The sequence below is a fragment of the Musa acuminata genome, chromosome BXJ2-7, assembly GCF_036884655.1.
Source record: "Musa acuminata AAA Group cultivar baxijiao chromosome BXJ2-7, Cavendish_Baxijiao_AAA, whole genome shotgun sequence".
NCBI classification, from domain to species: domain Eukaryota; kingdom Viridiplantae; phylum Streptophyta; class Magnoliopsida; order Zingiberales; family Musaceae; genus Musa; species Musa acuminata.
The window spans coordinates 7711237-7731497 of record NC_088344.1 but is presented as its reverse complement, the minus strand read 5'-3'; the positions used below and the strand labels follow the sequence as shown (position 1 = coordinate 7731497).

The following is a 20261-nucleotide window of genomic DNA, read 5'->3' as shown; positions in this document are numbered from 1 at the left end:
CGTGAGGATTGGGGCAGCCGTTTTGGCCATCAATCGGAAAGGTTTGGGTGGGACGTCCAAAGAGTAGACCGTCGATTCGATCCAGTGGTTTGCTATGACTCCATTAAATACGCGGCATCGTACGACCTACTTCGAGTGGCACGTTGATAGCTTCGTGGTGGGGGCGATCACAATGGTGGAATTTTGTGATGATGCTTTTGGTGATCGACGGCTAGGATTTGTTTACGATTGCTTGATTGATGGCTGGAATCAACATAAGATAGTTATCTTTTTGGGATCATTGAATGGGATTGTGTTGACTTGTTGTCTCCGTGCCGAAGGAATTTTATTTGCTTTCCCAACGTTTTGCTTAGATTAGTGGTAAAGCGCATCACATAGAGATTTGATCGAGTAGAATGTACCATTGGAAGGCGAGACAAGTGGCAATGTAGCTTATTTGAATGGGCCATGAAACCTCAACTACTGCAAAGAAAGCTATTTTGATCTCCACGACGTTCCAACCAAAGGCATAAACAAATCAATCACTATTAATGCCAACGTGACTGTTCTCTCAGCAGTCACCGATGCACCAATCAGCTAATAATTATATATATATATATATATTAGTTTCTCTTATATTTTATGTTACTGTAGAATATCTATTAGAGTTCATGAAATTAATTTCCCAATTGATTAAACTAAGACTACGTGCATTAATCATTCTTTGGTTTCGTTTTGTTTTGGTGAAAATATTTATATATGGATCTACTATTTTCTATGTTTATATTTATTTTCTATTTTATGATTTATATTTACTCGTATATATGCTATATTTATCGTAATAAAAAAACAAATTAACTTGTATAAATATGGGTGGTTAATTCACGTAATCTTATATTTACATCCAAAAATATTATTATTGGGATATGAATGTCACAAAAATATTTAGTAAAAAGTATCTTATAACTATAACTCGTAAATTTTAATTTAAGATTTATTAAGTTTATAAAAAATATTATGTTTATTTAATAGATATGTATACTTTTTTTAATGTATATATATATATAATCGTCATTAACGTCTAAGTCAATCCGATGTGGTCCAAACCCAAATATATAAGAATGTTCAAGATAGTTTTGAAAATGAAGTGTCGAGCTCCTAATGCACTACCTATACTAAGATTAATATTGAGGAAAATTTTTTACTTGATTCCTTCCATGCTTAAGTTAGTGAACGAGATTTTTTCATGCATATAAGTTTTTCTTGAAAAGAGTGTCTCCCTATTATAAGATTAACTTTTATACATGATTTTAGAGAGGATAATATATAACCGTCCTAACGTCTTCCTTATAATATTTTATTCATATGGGCAATGGGGAGAGATAGTTTTGAATAGTTTATCTTGGACTTTTACCCATACGGATAGATGGATAGACAATGACTTAAACCGTTGTATATAATTTTTACGAACCTATCCCTTTTGTAATAGTATAATAATCGATTCAAATATCTCACGATAAGTAATCGATGTTTATTTTTAATATTATTATGATACGGCGAGAAGAGTGACCGCTAATGTGTTTTTACGACCTACCGGCGAAGCCATGCATGCTTTATTAAATGTAATGGTGGCAGCTGCATCGGTAGCTACGTTGTGTTGAATTCTGTGATAAATGATGAGTATAATAATGTATTCTATATCTTCAGAAACCTGTATTTATTGTTCAACAAAGTGTCGAGCATATGTTCTTTAACCAAATTTTCCTAACATGCCACCATATAAGGAAGATTTTCTATGTTTTGGTACAATTTTTTTATATTTTGATTTAGTAGAGACATAACAATCGAAGTATAATAGACTTAATTTTCATTTTGGTCGATTTTACTTCCTCATGTGAATGAAAATAGCCATGTCCAGAGATAAAATGATTGGCTTAGGTGAGGATGTGTTGAACATTTAATCGAGTGAAGTAAACAAAAGCAAAGTATTGGGAGCAAGTTGAAGTGAGTAGGAAAAAAAGGACATAGACAAGATATAAAATGGTATGGAGAGATGTATCCACATTGATTGCTTTGATTTGGTCGAGCCAATTACCTGTTGGGTGAGCATATACTACTATTGATCGAAAAGTAAGTAAATAGTAAACAATATAGCACTAATCTCTTTCTGTTTCGTAAGAAAATATCCATTCACACGTAATGATAGTGAGAAGAAATTGATTTTAATTGGAATCAATCATCCATGTTTTTACTTTTTTTAACAACTAACAAACTAAGCATTTTTGAAATATTATATTTTTATAAAATTTTTAAATATAAAATTTTTATAAATATCTAAATAGAAGGAGTTAAAAAAAATTTATGAAATAAAATTTTAGAAGGAGAAAAAAATATTACATGAAATCTTCATATATATATATATATATATATATATATATATATATATATATATATATATATATGAAAGACTATTAAGACCTATGGAAAAGATAATTAATTAATAATATACAATTTTGACACCACTGATCAAATTAGTTGATTTTGATTTTAATTCAATTGTTTTGAAATTTGAAGTTTCACGAAAAGCACTACTGATTTTAATTTTGAAAGACTCTCGTGGATTTAAAGATGGGTAATAAAACCCCCTCCATTCCCGTGGGTCCCACGAAACTGTTGACGTGAGTGGGCCCCGGAGGAGCTAGTACACTCGGTTTCGTTAGGAGGACGAAGGATGTGGGGTAGGCTTTCGGGGAAGGCGCGCACGTGCGCCCATGTGATTACCCATTTTGACACATCGGTGGGTCCCATTGTTCTCTCCACCTCACACTCGCGGGTTCGTCAGCGTGAGGTAACATAAGAACCCACCCGTCATGCTGTCGCTACTTCGTCAATCTGTTTGATCCGGGTGGGCCCCAAGAGAGCTAGTTGGTAGCCTGCTCTCGAATAAGCGTCAGTCGTTTTTTTACGAGGCACCGGAGGGGAGCGTTCACGTGGACCCATATAGTTGTCCAATTTAATGCAAGTTGTGGTGGTGCTGGTGCCGAGGAGGATCCACGTGGCGGCGACGACGATGCGTACGTGGGTGGGTGGGGGTTGTGAGTAACCGTGTGCGGTGTGTGAAGGGAAGCCGGGCGAGGAAGACCGGACTGCAGGTTGGTGAGGGAGAAGAGCCCGAGCTTGGACTCTTCCTCACGTCCGTCTGTGTCCGCAATAAATGCGTAGCAGCAGGGTGCTGCGCTTTGCTAACGTCGTCGGGATTCATCTTCTTCCCCCGTCCCCCTCCAAAAACTGCAATCACATCTTCTTCCCCCATCCCCATCACCTTCTTGAATCCCCCAAACCATCGCCAAGATCTACACCGTCCTCCTCGTCTTCTTCTCTCTCAGTTTCTGCCTCTCTTGTACTTACAAGAGAACTCCCCTGAGAATTCTGAGGTAAAATGGATGGATTTCGGCTTTCTTATGGTCCTTCTCTTGCCTTGCTATGACTGATCTGTTTCTAAGTGTCTTTGTCTTCGAGAATTATGCAGGCCTGGCGTTTCGATCTGCTTAAAGAAGAATTCCCCTTTGTTAGCTTAGTCTCTCCATCTTGGTCCTGACAAGGTGTAGAGGTTTCGCCTTTTAGGTGTTTCATTGGGTTTTGCCGCTGACCTCGATTCCCTTTCGACTCTGGATAGCGAGGATGAAGGCGCTTGTACTTCCCCTGATCGCGCCCTTCTTCTTTTTCCTGAGTCCGTGCGTCGGCAGCATCCAGACGACCCAACTCAGCCCCGGATTCCGGGGCTCCGAAATGGAGTGGATCGACAACAATGGGCTCTTCCTCTTGTCCAACAGCTCCGGTTTCGCTTTCGGCTTCACCACCTACAACAGTAGCGACACCACGTCCTTCCTGGTCTCGGTGATCCACCAGGGGAGCGGCACCATCGTCTGGACCGCCAACCGGGACGCGCCGGTGTCCCACTCTGACGAGTTCGTGTTCGACAAGGACGGCAGCGCGTACCTCAAGTCCGGTGGGGATGTGATATGGTCAACGAACACCTCTGGCCAGGGAGCGACGCGGATGGAGCTGCTGGACTCGGGCAACTTGGTACTCCTCGGCGGCGGCGACGGTAGCAGCAGCGCGTCGCCCCTTTGGCAGAGCTTCGATCATCCGACGGACACCCTCCTTTCTGGCCAGAGCTTCACCAAGGGAATGTTGCTGGTGAGCGACCCCAGTGACAGTGGCTTGAGGTATCATCTCCGAATCGACTCGGAGGATGCGAAGCTCTTCGCGGAATTCGCGTCACCCCAGCTCTACTGGTCCATGCAGCGTGACGCTAGGAAGATCGATAACCAGGTCGGCGGCGACATACGCTCCGCGGTGCTCGAATCCAATTCATGGAACTTCTATGATCAGAATCAATCTAGAATTTGGCAATTCATCGTGGATTCAGCTGACACCAGTGAGAATGTCACGCGAATGGCTGTTTTAGACACCTCTGGCTCCATCACATTCTCGATCCTCCCCAGCAGCGGCCAAAGAAACCCTTCGTCGATCAAGATCCCGGAAGACTCGTGTGATACACCTGAGGCCTGCCATCCATACTTCATATGTTACCCGGGCATCCGCTGTCAGTGCCCAAGCGTTCTCAGCTTGGACTCGAACTGTAATCCCGGTAATGTTTCTTCTTGTGACCTGAGCACTTCATTCAAGCTTGCCAAAGTTGATGATGGAGTTGGGTATTTCGCCACTAGTTTTGTCTCACCCAGTGCAAAGTCAAACGTGACAGGGTGCAAAGATGCATGCCTGGATAACTGCTCGTGTGCTGCCTTATTCTATGATGAGAAATCCGGCAGTTGTTTTCTTTTTGATCAGATTGGGAGCTTCAAGCAGATACAGAGCAACACAGCCAGTTACACTTATATCAAAGTGACCAGCAATGCAGATGGTGGCAAAGGATCAAATGGACAAGGAAGCAGTGGCAGCAAGACCTTGATGATTGTCCTAATCATCTCGTTCATGACTGTTGCAGTGATAGCAACTCTCGTCTATCTTGCTTGCAGGATTCATCGGAGGAAGAAAATACCAGAACCATCACAGGGGTCCTCAGAAGAAGATAATTTCTTGGAGGGACTATCTGGGATGCCGGTCAGGTTCAGCTACAGAGAGCTTCAAATGGCTACAGATGACTTCTCTGTCAAGCTCGGCGAAGGAGGGTTTGGCTCCGTCTATCTAGGAAAGCTTCCCGATGGCACAAGAATCGCAGTGAAGAAATTGGAAAGCATTGGCCAGGGGAAGAAAGAGTTCCGCTCCGAGGTGAGCATAATAGGCAGCATCCACCACATTCATTTGGTCAAACTTCGGGGTTTCTGTGCAGAAGGCGCACACAGGCTTCTGGCATATGAATATATGGCAAAAGGATCTTTAGATAGATGGATATTTAAAAAGAATCAAAGAGATTTTTCACTGGATTGGGATAAGAGGTATAATATAGCTTTGGGCACGGCAAAGGGGTTAGCTTATCTCCATGAAGACTGTGAATCAAAGATAGTTCATTGTGATATTAAGCCTGAAAATGTGCTTCTAGATGACAATTACCACGCAAAGGTATCAGATTTTGGACTAGCAAAGCTTATGACAAGGGAACAAAGCCATGTATTCACAACATTGAGAGGCACGAGGGGATACCTTGCACCAGAATGGATTACAAACTATGCCATATCGGAGAAAAGTGATGTGTACAGTTATGGTATGGTCTTGCTTGAGATAATTGGTGGCAGGAAGAACTTTGATCCTGCAGAGACTTCTGAGAAATCCCACTTTCCTTCATATGCTTTCAAAAAGATGGAGGAAGGCAAGTTAAAGGAAATTTTTGATGCCGACTTGATATATAATGACATGGATGGGAGAATGGAGACTGCAATTAAAGTTGCCTTGTGGTGCATTCAGGAGGACTTGTATTTAAGACCATCAATGACTAAAGTAGTCCAAATGCTAGAAGGACTACAAGATGTCCCTCAACCTCCGACATCATCGCAGCTGGGCTTCCGGCTTTATGCTAATGCGTTCAAGGCTATTAGTGAAGAGGGAACATGTTCAGGTTCAGGGCCATCAGACTGCAACAGCGATGCATTTCTATCTGCTGTTCGCCTATCTGGGCCTAGGTAAATGAGGGTGCCATTTCTTCGAGATTTTTATAATCAGAGAACTTCTTCTTCTCATTCTATGGTTGTGCTTGCCGTTTTCATTATTAACTTCCTACCTTGTATACACCTGCAAGCAATAGTTGGAGATAGAGTTCTTTTCAGGTCTGAGTGGTAGTATAATTCTGTTTAAAGAATAGGGTTTTTATAATATATGCATCAGCTACAACGACTTGTTTTGAATGGACTGCATTTCAGCCTCCTCTCACTTTTCATCGCGTTCATTTTGTTTTGTGTTTATCTGTTGCCTCTACCTCTTCCTTTTCTGCAAGTATTTATAAAGGAAAACTAACACAGTTTGCCAGGGCTTCTTGTTTAAGTAGATAGACAGGAAATCGTATTATTGATAACAAGATGTGGTTGTTTTACATGGTTGAATATTTTTTTTTCATTGTAGGAAAGCATGATATATTTGTCCCACATTACATTCAATTTGTGCTCGTAGAGTCACAAAATTGTCAAAAGACAAAGTTGGGCTTCTTAAGGACATATATTACAACACATAACCTGCTCGTCTGCTAGAAGTAACATGAGGAGATTCCTATGTGATGTGTTTTATCTGAGTCAGCAATTAAATCATCCTTTGAACTGGAACCATTCTGACAATTTAGCTATAGATATTTCCCTGTGTTCATTTTAGTTTAGGATAATGTTTATGAGGTTATTAATACATGTAGATGTTATTTAAAGAACTAATAACAAGAAAAGTGCTCTGAATTATTCTCTGAGAGTTTCTGAAACTGTCTTCATTCAGTGACTAATCTTTGGCAATTTTCTGGGAAAAAACACTGTTGCAAGATGTCTCATCCAAAATAATAAATCATGATTAAAATGCTGGAGGCTTAGTTTAAACATTGTCACTGTTTTCTTCTTTAATTCAAATGCTCAATTTTCTTCCATGAAATGCTTCATCATCAATATCTCCAAGATATTCATAAAATTGCAGATAGCAAGGGTAGTCCACTTTGAGTGCAGCCTGCCTTCCACTCACAAAGCAGCTGTTTCTGGTCCGTGAACCTGCTCCATTGTGCCTAGGTAGGTACTGCCTCTAATATATAAATTGCTGCTGTACAAAATTAATTATGATTCATCTGTTCAAACAATATTCTTATATGTGAAGAAGCTAAGGTGGAACCTTGCATTGTTTGTATTCTCCATTTTCTTTTCATCTCTTTTAAGTGTGAGCTGAAAAACCTACAGAACCAGTTTGCCACTGGTGTTTATGTTCTTTGTTTCCAGAGTAGATGTATGCTTCAAAAGTTGTGGGGATTATTGAAATAGGATCTCTTTTACTTCTTAAATATTTAGAACCAGAAATCATCTTTCATATCATCAAAACATTCATTCTTACAGAAAATTCACTAAAAATATTTAGAAACAGATCATAATACATCATTGGTTAGTTATCTGCAACACAATACCAGTCTCTGGAATGCTTCAACTGCACTTACTTCAGTGGTGTCATGGGAAGGTATCTAAGATTTGTTGATAGCTTCTCGCAAACAGGAACACTGATTCATTTGAAACTGGGAAGTTTATTTTCTGTAGTATTGCAGGACTGGGATCCTTTACGAGTACTATATAGCAGATATTTTGCTCAAGCCGAGAGTTGATATTTATTTTGAAGATGAGATAGCTTTTGATGGTGAGTCCTCTGTTGTATGTCGTAGTGGAGAGAAAAAGACATGCAACGGAACAGGGATTTCTTGGCGATTTAGATTTGAGCCATTAAATTGCTGGGGATATCTGTTTCTATGGAAGCGCGAGAGACTGCAGAGAGCCCGACATCGGTCGCCGCGGCTGCAGGTTCCGAGGGCAATGGGAGCAACCCTAACGTCCGTAGCTTCCTCAGCGTCAAGCGCCCGGTAAGGTGCCCGTTGTCCTCACTTTTCCTGCTCGTCGGTAGTCACATCCTTGTTCAGGTCTGGCTAGGGTTTCTTCATGCATTCACCACCGGGCTTCTCCCGAGCAGCGAGCTCGGCAGAGCGGATGCTTCTCTGAAGAACAAGCCAGCGTTTGGAGATGCAGGCGGAGTTGCAACACGTGTCGATCCCAATTTGGAGACGAGTATATTAAACTCAGAGTCACTTGGGCCCAACTTAACCGGGCCGGAAATAGATATGATGGTTTGGGCTTTCAGATCACGGCGTGACGGGGGGAGGAAGCAGACTCTCTCTCTCCTCTGCATTCCAGGCTTGGCATTATATTCCATGATTCGTATCTATCATCTGGCTGTTGCTCGGTCGTATATGCAGTTGCTTGTTATTCTCCTGATATCTGTAGACACCAAGATACATGTGAAGAAGAAACTTTCTTGATTGTCGCTAGCATCCTGTTGGCTTTAAGGGAACCTGTTTGAAGAATTTACTCGGAAGCGGGGATGGATTCTGTGGTGGGTAAGGCTTTTGGAACGCAATTTGAGACTCTCGCAAGGGATTTCTCTGTTGCCTTTTGTCTTCTTCATTACTAATTAGTATTGGTAATCCGTGATATCCGCTATTTTTGGTGCTACGATGTATGCATTTCAACTGCTTCCATGACTAGCATGCGCTAAATATGTTTGTTGTTTTGCCTGTGAGATGTACATTTTATATATCTTGGCTATTGTTCGTTACACACAAATATTGGGGAGTACTTGGAAATTTGACACCATGCATGAATGCATAACCTAAAGACTTGATCCCTTGTGTTTGTATGTTGTAGATATATATAGCTATGAGATGCACATCTATCTGTATGCAATGGGAGGCCCCGGTTATGAGGAATCGTAGGTGAACACTAATACCCTACCTTGATTAGCTGATAAAGACAATGGAATCCTTTTCTTGTGCTCCGGATTGGAAAGGAATCAGGCACATTGACCTGAAGATATCCAATTAAGAAGTGATTGCATAGGATTGAGATCCATTTCCGATAGTTGGGAGGACACATCTGAGCTGTAATTAGTTAAGAATTTCTCCCTACTTGGCATTTGATTCTAAACCTAGGTTCCATAGAATCAATTTACATGTTCATAATGATTAAGGGGCAATCCATAAAGGAAGATAGAAGTGAGAAACTCAGCATTGATGCATGTCGGCCAGCACTAATTGCATTTTTTTTTCCATATTTTTGGCATGGAAGGGGTTTCATGCCATCAGCTTTTCTACACTGTGATGTTAGTTGTGTAGATTTCCCTATCACTAATGCTATTGCTTCACAACTGGTGCATGTCTGGTTTTGTTTAATCCATATGATCATCATCCTTTGAAAGATATCGACATTTTTGTTGTCTGGTTCAATCAACTAGCTGGTCAAATTGGTTCTTGATCCACCTGCCACCCTTGATCCATACACTTTGCTTGCTCTATCTATATTAGAAACAAGGATCACCATTAAGATCTCATTCCTCTCGGTAGGATTTTAGCTCAAAACTAGAACTGTAAATTATTTGTAGCTATTTTTGTATTCATTCAGTTCATTACATGTAGAGAGGTGTTTTGAAGGTGGTCTTGGAATCCTTATGTTATATGTTGGCATCACTGGTGGACATTGCTTTGGCATCTTTCTTCACTTGTTTCTGATCACATTTACCATTGACTTAGGTTGTCTATGATGCACAAGTGGAACATTTCCACTTGTTTCTGATTCCCGGAAGACGAAAACTACAATTGCTTGAAGACCTGGCTGCCATTGACTGGAACTGATACAACTCAGCGTGTCAGGATCTTCCTGGAACTTTCTATGATGTTGATGCGCCAATTTGCAGATTGGAATGCATAGCCTTTGGACATTTGTACAACAGATGTTTCAGCATCTCCACAACCACGAATTCTCTAGTTCCAGAGAGTTCTTCTGGTTATCTAGACAGATGTGTTGATGCAATGGGATGATTCATCATAAATTTCATCTGTTTTGTCACAAAGAACGCATGCTGTCCTTGTCCTCATCGATTTCTTCACCTTGGGGCTTGCTCATTTAGGTGGTGAGAAAGGAAGAAAAGAACTTGTTGTCATTATCCATCAAGGTTCTCAATGATCCGTCGCTCAGGGATTATTCTTATCCTCCAGTAGTCAAAGCTATGACCTTCAAGATGTAGCTCTAATGTACTTTAATCCTGGGGAAGAAATGATGAAGCTTTGTTCCAAATATCTTTCCTTGGTAAAGTCAATGTAGCAGTCACTCACCACACCAGGTATGCAAACAAAACTCCACACTTGCTATTTCTGCATCTAACTAGTGTGTACTTGATGTGTCCGTGCATGGAACAGTGATTCATGTTGATAAGATTTATTTTGGCATTGGCCTCGCCAGGAACTAACTGCGTACACAAGAGACCTCTGCTCATCTGTCGTTTGTGCCGACTGCAATCGGTAACAATGCAGTCCAAGGTGGGGCCTGCCTTCTTTGTCTGATTTGATTTAATTAGTCCCCTCTCTGTAGCCTAATCCGATCTCTCTTCTGCAGCTTGGAGACGCCACAGTGATGGCAGAATGCATCGATCATCTCGTCTCCAACTTAACTGGGATCTTCGACTCCACTGGATCTGCAACCATTTTGGTATGTTGGTACATGCATTCTTGTTTCTTCTGTGAGCCCTATCTCGTATTGCTACGCATGAGATATTGATGGACCACAGAGTTGGATTTGGATCGGTGACATACTATGTCGTTTTAATTCATCGGAAACATGGTATGTCGTGCTGTGATTGGGTTGCTTCATCTTGTGGCTGACAGAGGCACACAGGTAGAGCTCACTTGCGGGCGGTGGGGCTGATGGATCCGCTTGGCCTCCGTTGTTTTGTCCGGACGTGCCAACCGCCCGCAGGAGCAGATGGGCTGCTGATTCCTGCCGATTCGATGCAGGTGAAGCCACTCGTTCAATTTAGAAGATGGAGACCGGTGACCGAGTGAAGTAGAACCCATGTTAGAAGATGATCATGATGATGATGCCAGGTTATGAGATGGTGGTCGTCAGTGTCGGGCAGTAAGAGCTCGGTCGACCTCCTCTTTTAACCCCGTCTCCTCGGGGATTGTGATCCAAGTATGGGTTGCATTGCACGAATCTTCAAGAGGTGCCAGGGAAGAGCAAATTGGAGTTGTGCAAAAGCATGAAGGGCAGTGCTCAGAGGACCAAGAAAGAAATGGGAAATGATAGCTTCTGACGTCGGGAATAGGATCAACTCATGCATGGGGGAGTTTTTGATGGCAACGATGAACAGTATAAATTATCCGCAGCACGCCAACCACAGACAGCATGAGCAATCCAGTTCAATTTCTTCTTCCTCACGAGAAGCTTGATGGCTAATTACAAGGTGTGTGTGTGAGAGAGAGAGAGAGTTTGACCGCGGAAGGGGTTACAGACGCGATCGAGGGATCAGTAACAGCAGGCCATCCGCTGCATGAGCCGATCTTGGAGGATGCCGTTGTACAGGGCCACCCTGTTCGCCGGCATCCCTGGCGGCGCCCGCGGCCGCTCCTCCTCCGCCGCCTCTTGCTCCTGGTTTTCTTCTTCCGCCGCCGGGGGCTCACTGCAGCTGAACTCCGCCACTTCCGCTGCGAACTGGACTCTCTTCTTCCGATGCTGCTGCTTCTTCTTTCTGTTTCCCGTCTTCCCTGCGTATATCGGCACAGTGTCAACTGGCTTAGAGAAACCAAAGCGGCAGAAGCAAACGGAGAAGGAGACGTGAAGGCTGACGGCGTACCGGAGGAGGAGATGCAGGACCGCAGGTGGTGCCAAGGGGGAGTCGAGTTCCTATCGGCGGCAGCGGCGCCGGCTCCAGCGGAGACGGAGAAGGGCTTCTGGCGGCAGAGGGCGATGAGGATGACGGTACCGGAGACGGCCACGGCAGTGGCCAGGGCCACCCCGTGAGAGGTCATGGGAAAAGACGAAGAAAGCACAAGGAGGAGAAGGACTTGGCTGCGTTGGAGACCGTGACATGTGAAGCTGGTGTCAAGACAGAGTGCTTTATACTCGGAGAAACGACAGGGTCTGATGCACAAGTGGGAAGACCAGAGAGAGAGGGAGAGCGTTGGCGGCTTCGGGAAAAGATGGCGACAACGCTGCCATTTCGTACTCTTCTTCTTATCCACTCAAATTTTGCAGGAGAGGCAAAAACTTCCCAGTAGTTGAGGACTTCAAGTCGGACACACTTCCGCAACTTCCTCCTCAATCAGTGATGTCATTATTCAACTTCATTTTTCACATCCAGGAGAACATTATGCTTTGAAGAGGAGGAATTGTCAACCGTCAGGAATTAGCAATCATGGAGAGCACAAGAAACGAACGGGTAAGAAGATGGGGTTAATAATATATCATCTTTAGTGAGTTATCTTTAATATTTTATTTTTTATATTTTAAAAAATTAATATATAGATTTATTTACTCTGATATCAGTTTTATCAATAAAAATATAAAAATAAAAAAAATAATTTTAATATTTCAGTTGATGGTGACGGATGACGTCGATGGTGATGGACGACGATGTTGTTGGAGTCGTGAGTGGTTGTTGTGGATGAGGAAAGCGACGACGAGAGATGATAATCGTACTCTAATTACGTCGACATCGACACAGTTGTCGAGCGGGTTTTTCATCGTTTTGCATTTGCATTGACGTCGATGTAATTGTCGAGCTACAAAAGGATTGTTCGGCATCTGTATCAGTGTGAATGTAGATGCAAAACGATATCACTTGGCAACTACATCGATGCCGACGCATATGTGGAGTGGCGTCGCTTGGTAATTACGTCGGTACCGATGTAGTTACTGAGTGACATCGTTTGCATTTACATCGACGTCGACACAGTTGTCGAGCAGCATCGCTTTGTATCTGTATCAACATCAATGTAGTTACCGAGCGACGAAATGATCGTCAATGTAAATATCGAGCGATGCTGACACAAATGTAGAATGGCGTCGCTATGCATATGTGTCAATGCCGACGTAGTTACTGAAGGGCGTTGCTCCACATCTGCATTAGTGCTGGTATAATTGTCAAGGATAATCTATAATTAGTCCTAACAAGAGCAGGAGGCCTGAACTGGAGGATTCAGGCCTAAAGTGGAGAAGTAAAAAAGGAGAGAGTTAATCTGACTAGTAACTCGGTGATCTCATAATACTCCAACTGTGTTTCTTGCTTGGCTGCTCTGTTTGAGATCAAATTTCTTGTCGCTTTTGCGTGATGAAGTGGCGTTTAGTCTCAAATGGCTCAGTCTTTCATCGACAGAGAGACGACAAGAGGGTGGAGTTACCGTTGGAGGACGGCGAGCAGTGGAAGCATCCGATGAAACAGGGAAGAGCATGAGAAAGAAAGACTTAAGACGGGTGTCAGCTATAGTTTACCTGCAACAATCACCAAAGAACGTTAAGATTGTGGTGGTCATGGATCACAAGCTGATGGATCCTCGAAGACTCGTAGCTTTCAGTCATCACTTACTGCTATACCCCGTGACCATGTGAATCCAGTCACCCTAATGAGCAGCCGGTAACTGCTTTATGTTTGTTTGTAGCTTGGCATAGCATTCCTACAGAGAACTGCCACTAATACCATTGCGCTGTAAATTTCAACCAGAACATATAATTTGGGCTTAACATTGGTCTTCATGTGAAAAGTGTTGCTAAACATACACAAGGCAAAGAGAAACACTAATGATCGGTTATACCGTGAAACCATGCCATTTATTCTATCAGCAAACACGTAGTGATATTAAAACTCAGATAAATGGAGTACAGGAAGTGGTGTGCCAGGTTTAAGCGACCATGATGCGTCCATCACAACACTAGATTACAGGTAGAGTAATAAGCATATTGTGTGTCTAGCAAAAACCCAAATCTAACACAAGATTAGCTGGAAATTAAAGCAGCTCCAAGAAAGTGCATGCCATTATTTCTCTCACTCGCCGCAACTGCTATTATTAAAGAAACGGCGAGCAGTTATGTTGTGAGGATGGGTGGAAGGTAGTCGGACTTGGCTCCGAGGACTCGGGCCTTGGTGTCGGGGAAGAACTCCGTGCCGGGCAACTCTGTGACTTCTCCTTCAGCGGAGACTCCGATAGGATAGCTAAGTAGATGTCCTGGGAGGTCATGTTCTAAATCGTCGCTCGAATATAGATCCCAGTACTTGTCGGCGATCCTGTTAACCTTCTGCACGCACTCCGAGCTCTCCGGCTGGAGGAAGGCATCATCAAGCATGCCAAGGTGTTCATACCAAAGGGCCAATCGAAAACCGTGGATTTGCCCCCGTGCCGGCTCCCTAGTTGACAAATGATACGGTTGGTATGCTCCCATGGCAATCTCAGAGTCCCTGCTTCCATCCATTGACCTCTGGTTGATGTTGGCTGACCCGATTATGATATACTCGTCATCAACTGAAATCAAAAGCTTGCAGTAATTAGGATTTTATCAACATCAACCCAAGTAGTCGCAGCTTTTGAAACCAGAACCAAGACAGATTGTCATTGGAAGACTTGCTTCTGAAACCCGGAAATGCCTAACTAGAAATATAACATGGCATAGGTTCAAGAGAATGAACAACTTATCTGAATTTAAAAAAAAAATCATTTTTTAGAAATGAAGTGATCTAGAATCAGTTGAAGTATTTCAAAGAGTGAACACAGCATTGCATGATGAATAAGTCGAAAATAACAAACCTGTGAACTTCTGCAACCCAGTTGCAACAGAGAACAAATTGTTAATTTCAAATCAGTTGCTAAAATTGTGTACATCTTTCAGCCTTCTTTATCATTAGTGGGGCACAGATAAAGTTGTATGTGATTTGCAGTTTATTAGGTGAGGTAAAAGCAAAAGATGGCAGGGTTCAAGGAAGATTAGAACTAAGATACATTCCATTGAACATCTGCAGGTAGGCACACCTAGCTTCCATTTGCAAGTAATAAATGATGATAATTCAGAGAACATGCTACTTCATGAAACCTCAATTTCTTTTGCAAAAATCAGACTGGACTTGTAGAGAAATTCAATTGTTACAAAATGATATTCTTTTACCTGTTTCTGTTTGCAAGTAATGAATGAAGATAATTCAGAAAACATGCTAATTCATGAAACCTCACTTTCTTAGTCTCAAAATTGAAGTTCACAGATTTTCCCGCCCATTTAGCTTATATTTTTATCATCTTACATATAATTAAGCAAGAGTCCTGATCTATTTCCCATTAACCGAAAAAATTAAGACTGTGACACTTGAAGGCAAAAGGACCCGAAAAGCAGCATAGAGATGACTCTGGACAAAAGTACCTAGAGTATGTTATGCAAGAGAAACCTTTGAATACACAAGAGGAAGTATAGACGAGTGTTGAGAGAAGAATACCAATCATCATCTTTGTATGTACATAGATCATGAACCGCCTGGCCTCCTGAGCTTTGCTGTAGTTGGTGTCTTGTTCTGGCTGCTCCTCAGGTTCATATTCTCCACTCTTCTTTACCTCTCGATTCCCTAAACAGAAGAAAGTCAGATAGTCCTTTGGATTGGCTTCGATTCCTTTTGCCTGGAGAGCTTGTATGACATCAGTATACATCATCTCCATTGTCCTCCGCTGCCAATCTAAGATTGCTTGAACTGACGCACTTTCTGGCACACCCTCTGGCCACATTGGCACGACGACATAGACAGTAAAGCGCTCCCCAGCCTCAATCTTACTAACAATCTTCAAGGATAGCTCCTTAGGGATCAGATGCAATGCACCAATTTCCTCAGGCTTGATGTCATCAGCTTTCCATGCATAAGAGCTACCAAGGAAGTACTGATTTTCAATATAGATAAAGTTCTTTGCCCTACGGATGGCATTTATGTACGCATCTTGAATGCTTCTATCAATGATGTTATCCTTTCCACTAACAAGCCCAGCTCTAGCGGCATCCTCTGGGGTCTCAGGAAAGCCAAAAGCAGCACCTCCATCAATGGATCTGAAAAGCTGAACATTCCAAGTCTCTTTGTCCTCTAGGAACATGACAGGAGAAGGCGGAATGATGATGTCAGAGAGATCACGGAGCTGTACAAGAACATCTTTTCCTCCCTGCTTTCTCCATCTCTGCTCAAAATTGAACAAAACATCCCAAGCAATAGGCCCTTCAAGCCGTGAATGAATATCATGCCAAGGCTCTCTTGGTCCACCCTTTGTTATGGAAGCCTCTCCAAAATTTGGCTGATGGAAGTCATCATGATGAGCTGTGTCCAATGTCCTGAACAGAGAATGAAACTGCGTGTCATATCTCCCATCGCAAAGGTCTAAGCCCCCAACAAAACTCACAATCCTCCGCCGCTGAGAAGCCTTGTTAGGCATCTCATGGTCGACAACAACAATCTTCTGATGATGAGTGAACATGGTGGCAATTTGAAGATCTTGAACAAAGCTTCCACCATCATCAGGATTTCGAGGGCACAAAACACAGTGCACATCTGTGTCATGAAAATAATTTTCAGTCTCCTCATCATGGGTTGCCATCAGACCATCTTTCTTCAGCAAACCTACCGAGGTTCTGTCATCCCAAACAAGCATAAGCACTCGAACACCTTCACTAGCCTTCCTCTTAAGGAGCTCTCCCAGTGTGACATCACCACCTGGTTTTGGCCTCTTGTTGTCTCTAAGTAATGTAATCTCTGTGTACACAGACCACCCAGTAATGTATATCAGATGTTGTGCATTACTAATTGCATCAAAAATGTCCTCCCAGCACCTATGGGGCTCGTAATATTTCCCATCAGCAAGAGGAATTCGAGGAATGAAGTCGTCAGGGACATGCGCATCTTGGTAGAGTGTTACTTTACAACCCTGTCTCTGAGAGAAAAATGTATAAGGGACTCCAGGATATTTTGTACTTCGTACACCCCTCGCCCAGTTACGGTCTTTTAAAACATCAAAGTATTGCAGCTTGACATGGATCTTAGCATCTCCAACAGGATTCCGGTCTTCGTCACATATTTCAAGCCATCTATCCACTTCATCACCATCAAGGATCTCCATGACAGGCAGATAAGCTCTTCCAATCAGTGTTGCCCCGATAGGATTGTCAAATTTAATAGTGAAGATGACATTCGCTGCCATATGGGCACAGTATATGTGAAAAGACTCATACCAACGTGGATTGACCGGTTCATCCGAAAGCATTCTGGTCCGACCAACTCGAGCCTTCTCCAAATCAATAGTGGCATAATGTTTGGTGGTGCCCTTCCCAAGACCAATGGTATCTTCAATACCTTCAACAACCTGTTAGAAGAATTTCAAGTCGAAGACAAGAATTAGAAGAAAAAAAGAAATATTTAGATTAATAGGCAAATCAACAAATTTATCCCTCATTGATTATTTGTAATAGCTAATCAAAATAAGCAGTGGATGGAATAATTTTCAGCAACCAAGAGAAAACACAACTAAAGGGGAAGAAAATAGGTAGTTTTAGGTATTATATAAAATGAGCATTTACGAGTCTGACAAGGCATTATTAATAGACCATACAGCTATGTATCTCTTAGTATAACATTTTATTTTATAGTTCTTTTCAACATATCAGAATGGTACAAATCAGTACACAGCTCAGCATTTTTGGCATCAACCTGATCTGCTAAATTGACGAGACCAATATCATATTGGAATGTAAAACCTTTGGTTTTAGGTATCATGAATTAATTTAAACACTCGAAGTTGAAAGACTTGAATGAAGAACGTGTCTCTAAAACCTCTGCAGAGAAAATGAATGTCAAAGTTTCTTAAAATAATAAACTACTTGATAGAAGCTGCAAAGACTTGAACAAAGAATGTGTCTCTAAAACCTCTGCAGAGAAAACGAATGTCAAAGTTTCTTAAAATAATAAACTACTTGATAGAAGCATACAGAGCTGCAGGCCCAAGAGGAAAACTTGTCCTAGCATCCATAATGATTGCAGGAATTGTCATTTTGAAAGCACGAGTGTGTTCAATGCATGAAAAATTTTCCTTGTTGATCTTTTGACTCATTTGATGAAAGAGACAAGAAAATAGCACAACTGATAACAAACTACTTCGATGAGAATAAGCTTCTGACTTCCTTTAAGCAGAGGATACTAATTTACTTAAAGTGGAAATCAATGCTGAGAACAACTCTTAATGATTATTTGTTAATTCAAGTAAACTCCAGGTGCAAGTATAATTGTTTGATTTTTCCATTCAGCATACCTCCAAACATGTGTTTACTAGCAGAGCTCTGTTATGCTTTGAAAGTAGTATGACTATCACTACCACCTTTTTGAGGAGACAAAAACAGATACTAGGAAAATAAAAGATGTAAAATGACAATTCTCACATTGAATAACTTTAAATAACAAAGAAAATCATCATTCTGTATACAGTTTATGGACCCTTAAATATGTCAGATAATATGCAGCAAGTTAGAAAGCAAGCAAGCAAACAAGCAGAAACTTATGATTTGTCAGTTCCACTGGTTGCTTTCTCCCAGTTCGCCCTTTTATAATGTGTCCAACACCCGGAGGAGTGGCTAAACATGACATACAGAGGCCAAATCCAAAATTACAAATGCCATGTAAAATTCTTGCACTCAAGTTTCTTGGAAAAAGATAGCTCCCCCAAATAGCCTCGAACACATTATACAAGCATCAATAGCACTTCCAAAGGAAGCTTCGAATAATCACCAAAACCTAAGAAATCATATCTGTTTCTCTCGTCTTCAAATAGGTTTTGCCAGTTTTTCCATAAATTAGTTTATTTTTTTGGTGAACATGTAATACAACACATACAATCGTTTCCCTTGGCACTAGTAAAAAGGAAAAACAAAAAGAATTGTAACATTGGAATCTAATTGCTGCAAAACTCTACAATCAGCAGCAATTGCAAGACGATATCTGCAAGACAAAATAACAATCTTGAACAGAGATCTCACATAAGAGTGCAGAAACCTACTAGCAGGGCAGGGCAAGTAAAACATCATGAGAACAAGATGACGCACAAAAGAATAAGCGCTCATCACAACACGAGGACTTACCATTCGGAGGAAACCGCCTGAACCTCTCTGCGGATTCGTGAGCGATTCCGCATCAAAAATCGTAGCATGGAGCGTTCCGTGTAACAAAATCTGGGCCATCCTTACCTGCTTATCCAAAAAATCCCCCATATATTAAAAAAAGGGGAAAAATGTCAGAGCAAGAAAATCCAAACTCCAATCCGAGCCGATGGAGATGGCAGAATTGAAAGTAAAAGATGTCACCTTCAAGAATGGAACCACCTACGACCAAATCTGCTGACAATCCCTTATTCCAGACGCGCTGTTCCCTAACAAAAAAAGGGAACCAAATCAGTGGCCGATCCGAAGTCATCGTACGAGTACGAGATCAAGTGCAAAATCATCATGGGTTTGTTTCCTCCAGTATCCGATTCCAACTAAAGAATCGAAGAAAAGACAAAGGCCGAGAGTCCTCGGAGTCCATGCGAATTCGCACTTCCTCACAGATTCATGATAACGTGGAAGGATCAAGACCAGAAAAAGATGGTTAAAGCAATCGTGATGATGATTCCACCGCACTTACCCGAGGAAGGATCGGCGCTGGGATCCGGCGGAGCGAGTGGTCGATCGGAGGCGGAGAGGGGGAGAGAAATGGAGAAAGAGGGATCGCAGTCCCGGCTGACTGGGCACTGGGACAAGGTGTAATATATAGAAAGAAAGCGAGTAGTAGATCCGGAAGAAGCGCGAGGAGAGGAGGGAGCTAAAGAGTCCGTGGGAAGAGGCAACTATGAAATTTAATGGTGAGAAACGATGAGCATTTTTACATATATGTCCCTGCCGCACACACAAATATCATGTTCACCCCTCTCAACCATAAAAGACCACCCAGTTAACCCTGGGGACGTAAAAATGTACGATCCAACAATAACTCGATTTGATCTTCCAAATCCTATTCATCTTCCTAAGTCCAATTATTTCCATCAAGAATCCATACCATTATACTAAGATCGGATATCCAGCAATTCAGACGCCAAAAGAAATCATAAACAGCCTGTTTGCACAACATGTGACAGGAAAACAAAAAAAAATAAAAATAAAAAAGTGTGGATCACATGATGGACGGTTAGGAAGTTAGGATCAAAAGGTCCACCGCACGAACAGGCCGCTAATTGGATC

General features: G+C 42.0%; 3 protein-coding genes across 10 annotated transcripts; 1 reads left to right on the top strand and 2 right to left on the bottom strand.

Moving 5' to 3' along the window:
• The first annotated feature begins 3198 nt into the window (after positions 1 to 3198).
• Positions 3199 to 8734, top strand: LOC135616965 (G-type lectin S-receptor-like serine/threonine-protein kinase SD2-5). Of its 7 annotated transcripts, none has more exons than XR_010488556.1 (4): positions 3199 to 3413; positions 3509 to 6122; positions 7108 to 7196; positions 7832 to 8488. XR_010488556.1 is itself a non-coding variant. In XM_065116746.1 (3 exons), the coding sequence occupies exons 2-3, from the start codon at positions 3661 to 3663 to the stop codon at positions 7109 to 7111; spliced, it is 2466 nt and encodes an 821-aa protein (XP_064972818.1). In that variant the 5' UTR covers positions 3199 to 3413; positions 3509 to 3660; the 3' UTR covers positions 7112 to 8734. The 7 variants fall into 7 exon arrangements, 2 of the variants coding, with proteins under 2 accessions (XP_064972818.1, XP_064972819.1); XR_010488553.1 differs by having other exon boundaries at positions 7718 to 8488; XR_010488554.1 differs by having other exon boundaries at positions 7710 to 8488.
• Positions 8735 to 11397: 2663 nt separating this feature from the next.
• Positions 11398 to 12019, bottom strand: LOC103991306 (uncharacterized). The gene is made up of 2 exons (XM_009410711.3): positions 11845 to 12019; positions 11398 to 11755 (listed from the first exon to the last, which is right to left on the bottom strand). The coding sequence occupies exons 1-2, from the start codon at positions 12017 to 12019 to the stop codon at positions 11517 to 11519; spliced, it is 414 nt and encodes a 137-aa protein (XP_009408986.2). The 3' UTR covers positions 11398 to 11516.
• A 1797-nt stretch (positions 12020 to 13816) lies between these two features.
• On the bottom strand, positions 13817 to 19841 carry LOC135616963 (phospholipase D alpha 1-like). 2 transcript variants are annotated; one of them, XM_065116743.1, is made up of 5 exons: positions 19669 to 19841; positions 19350 to 19414; positions 19128 to 19232; positions 15466 to 17362; positions 13817 to 14506 (listed from the first exon to the last, which is right to left on the bottom strand). In XM_065116743.1, the coding sequence occupies exons 3-5, from the start codon at positions 19224 to 19226 to the stop codon at positions 14073 to 14075; spliced, it is 2430 nt and encodes an 809-aa protein (XP_064972815.1). In that variant the 5' UTR covers positions 19227 to 19232; positions 19350 to 19414; positions 19669 to 19841; the 3' UTR covers positions 13817 to 14072. The 2 variants fall into 2 exon arrangements, with proteins under 2 accessions (XP_064972815.1, XP_064972816.1); XM_065116744.1 differs by having other exon boundaries at positions 19350 to 19407.
• Between the last annotated feature and the right edge of the window lie 420 nt (positions 19842 to 20261).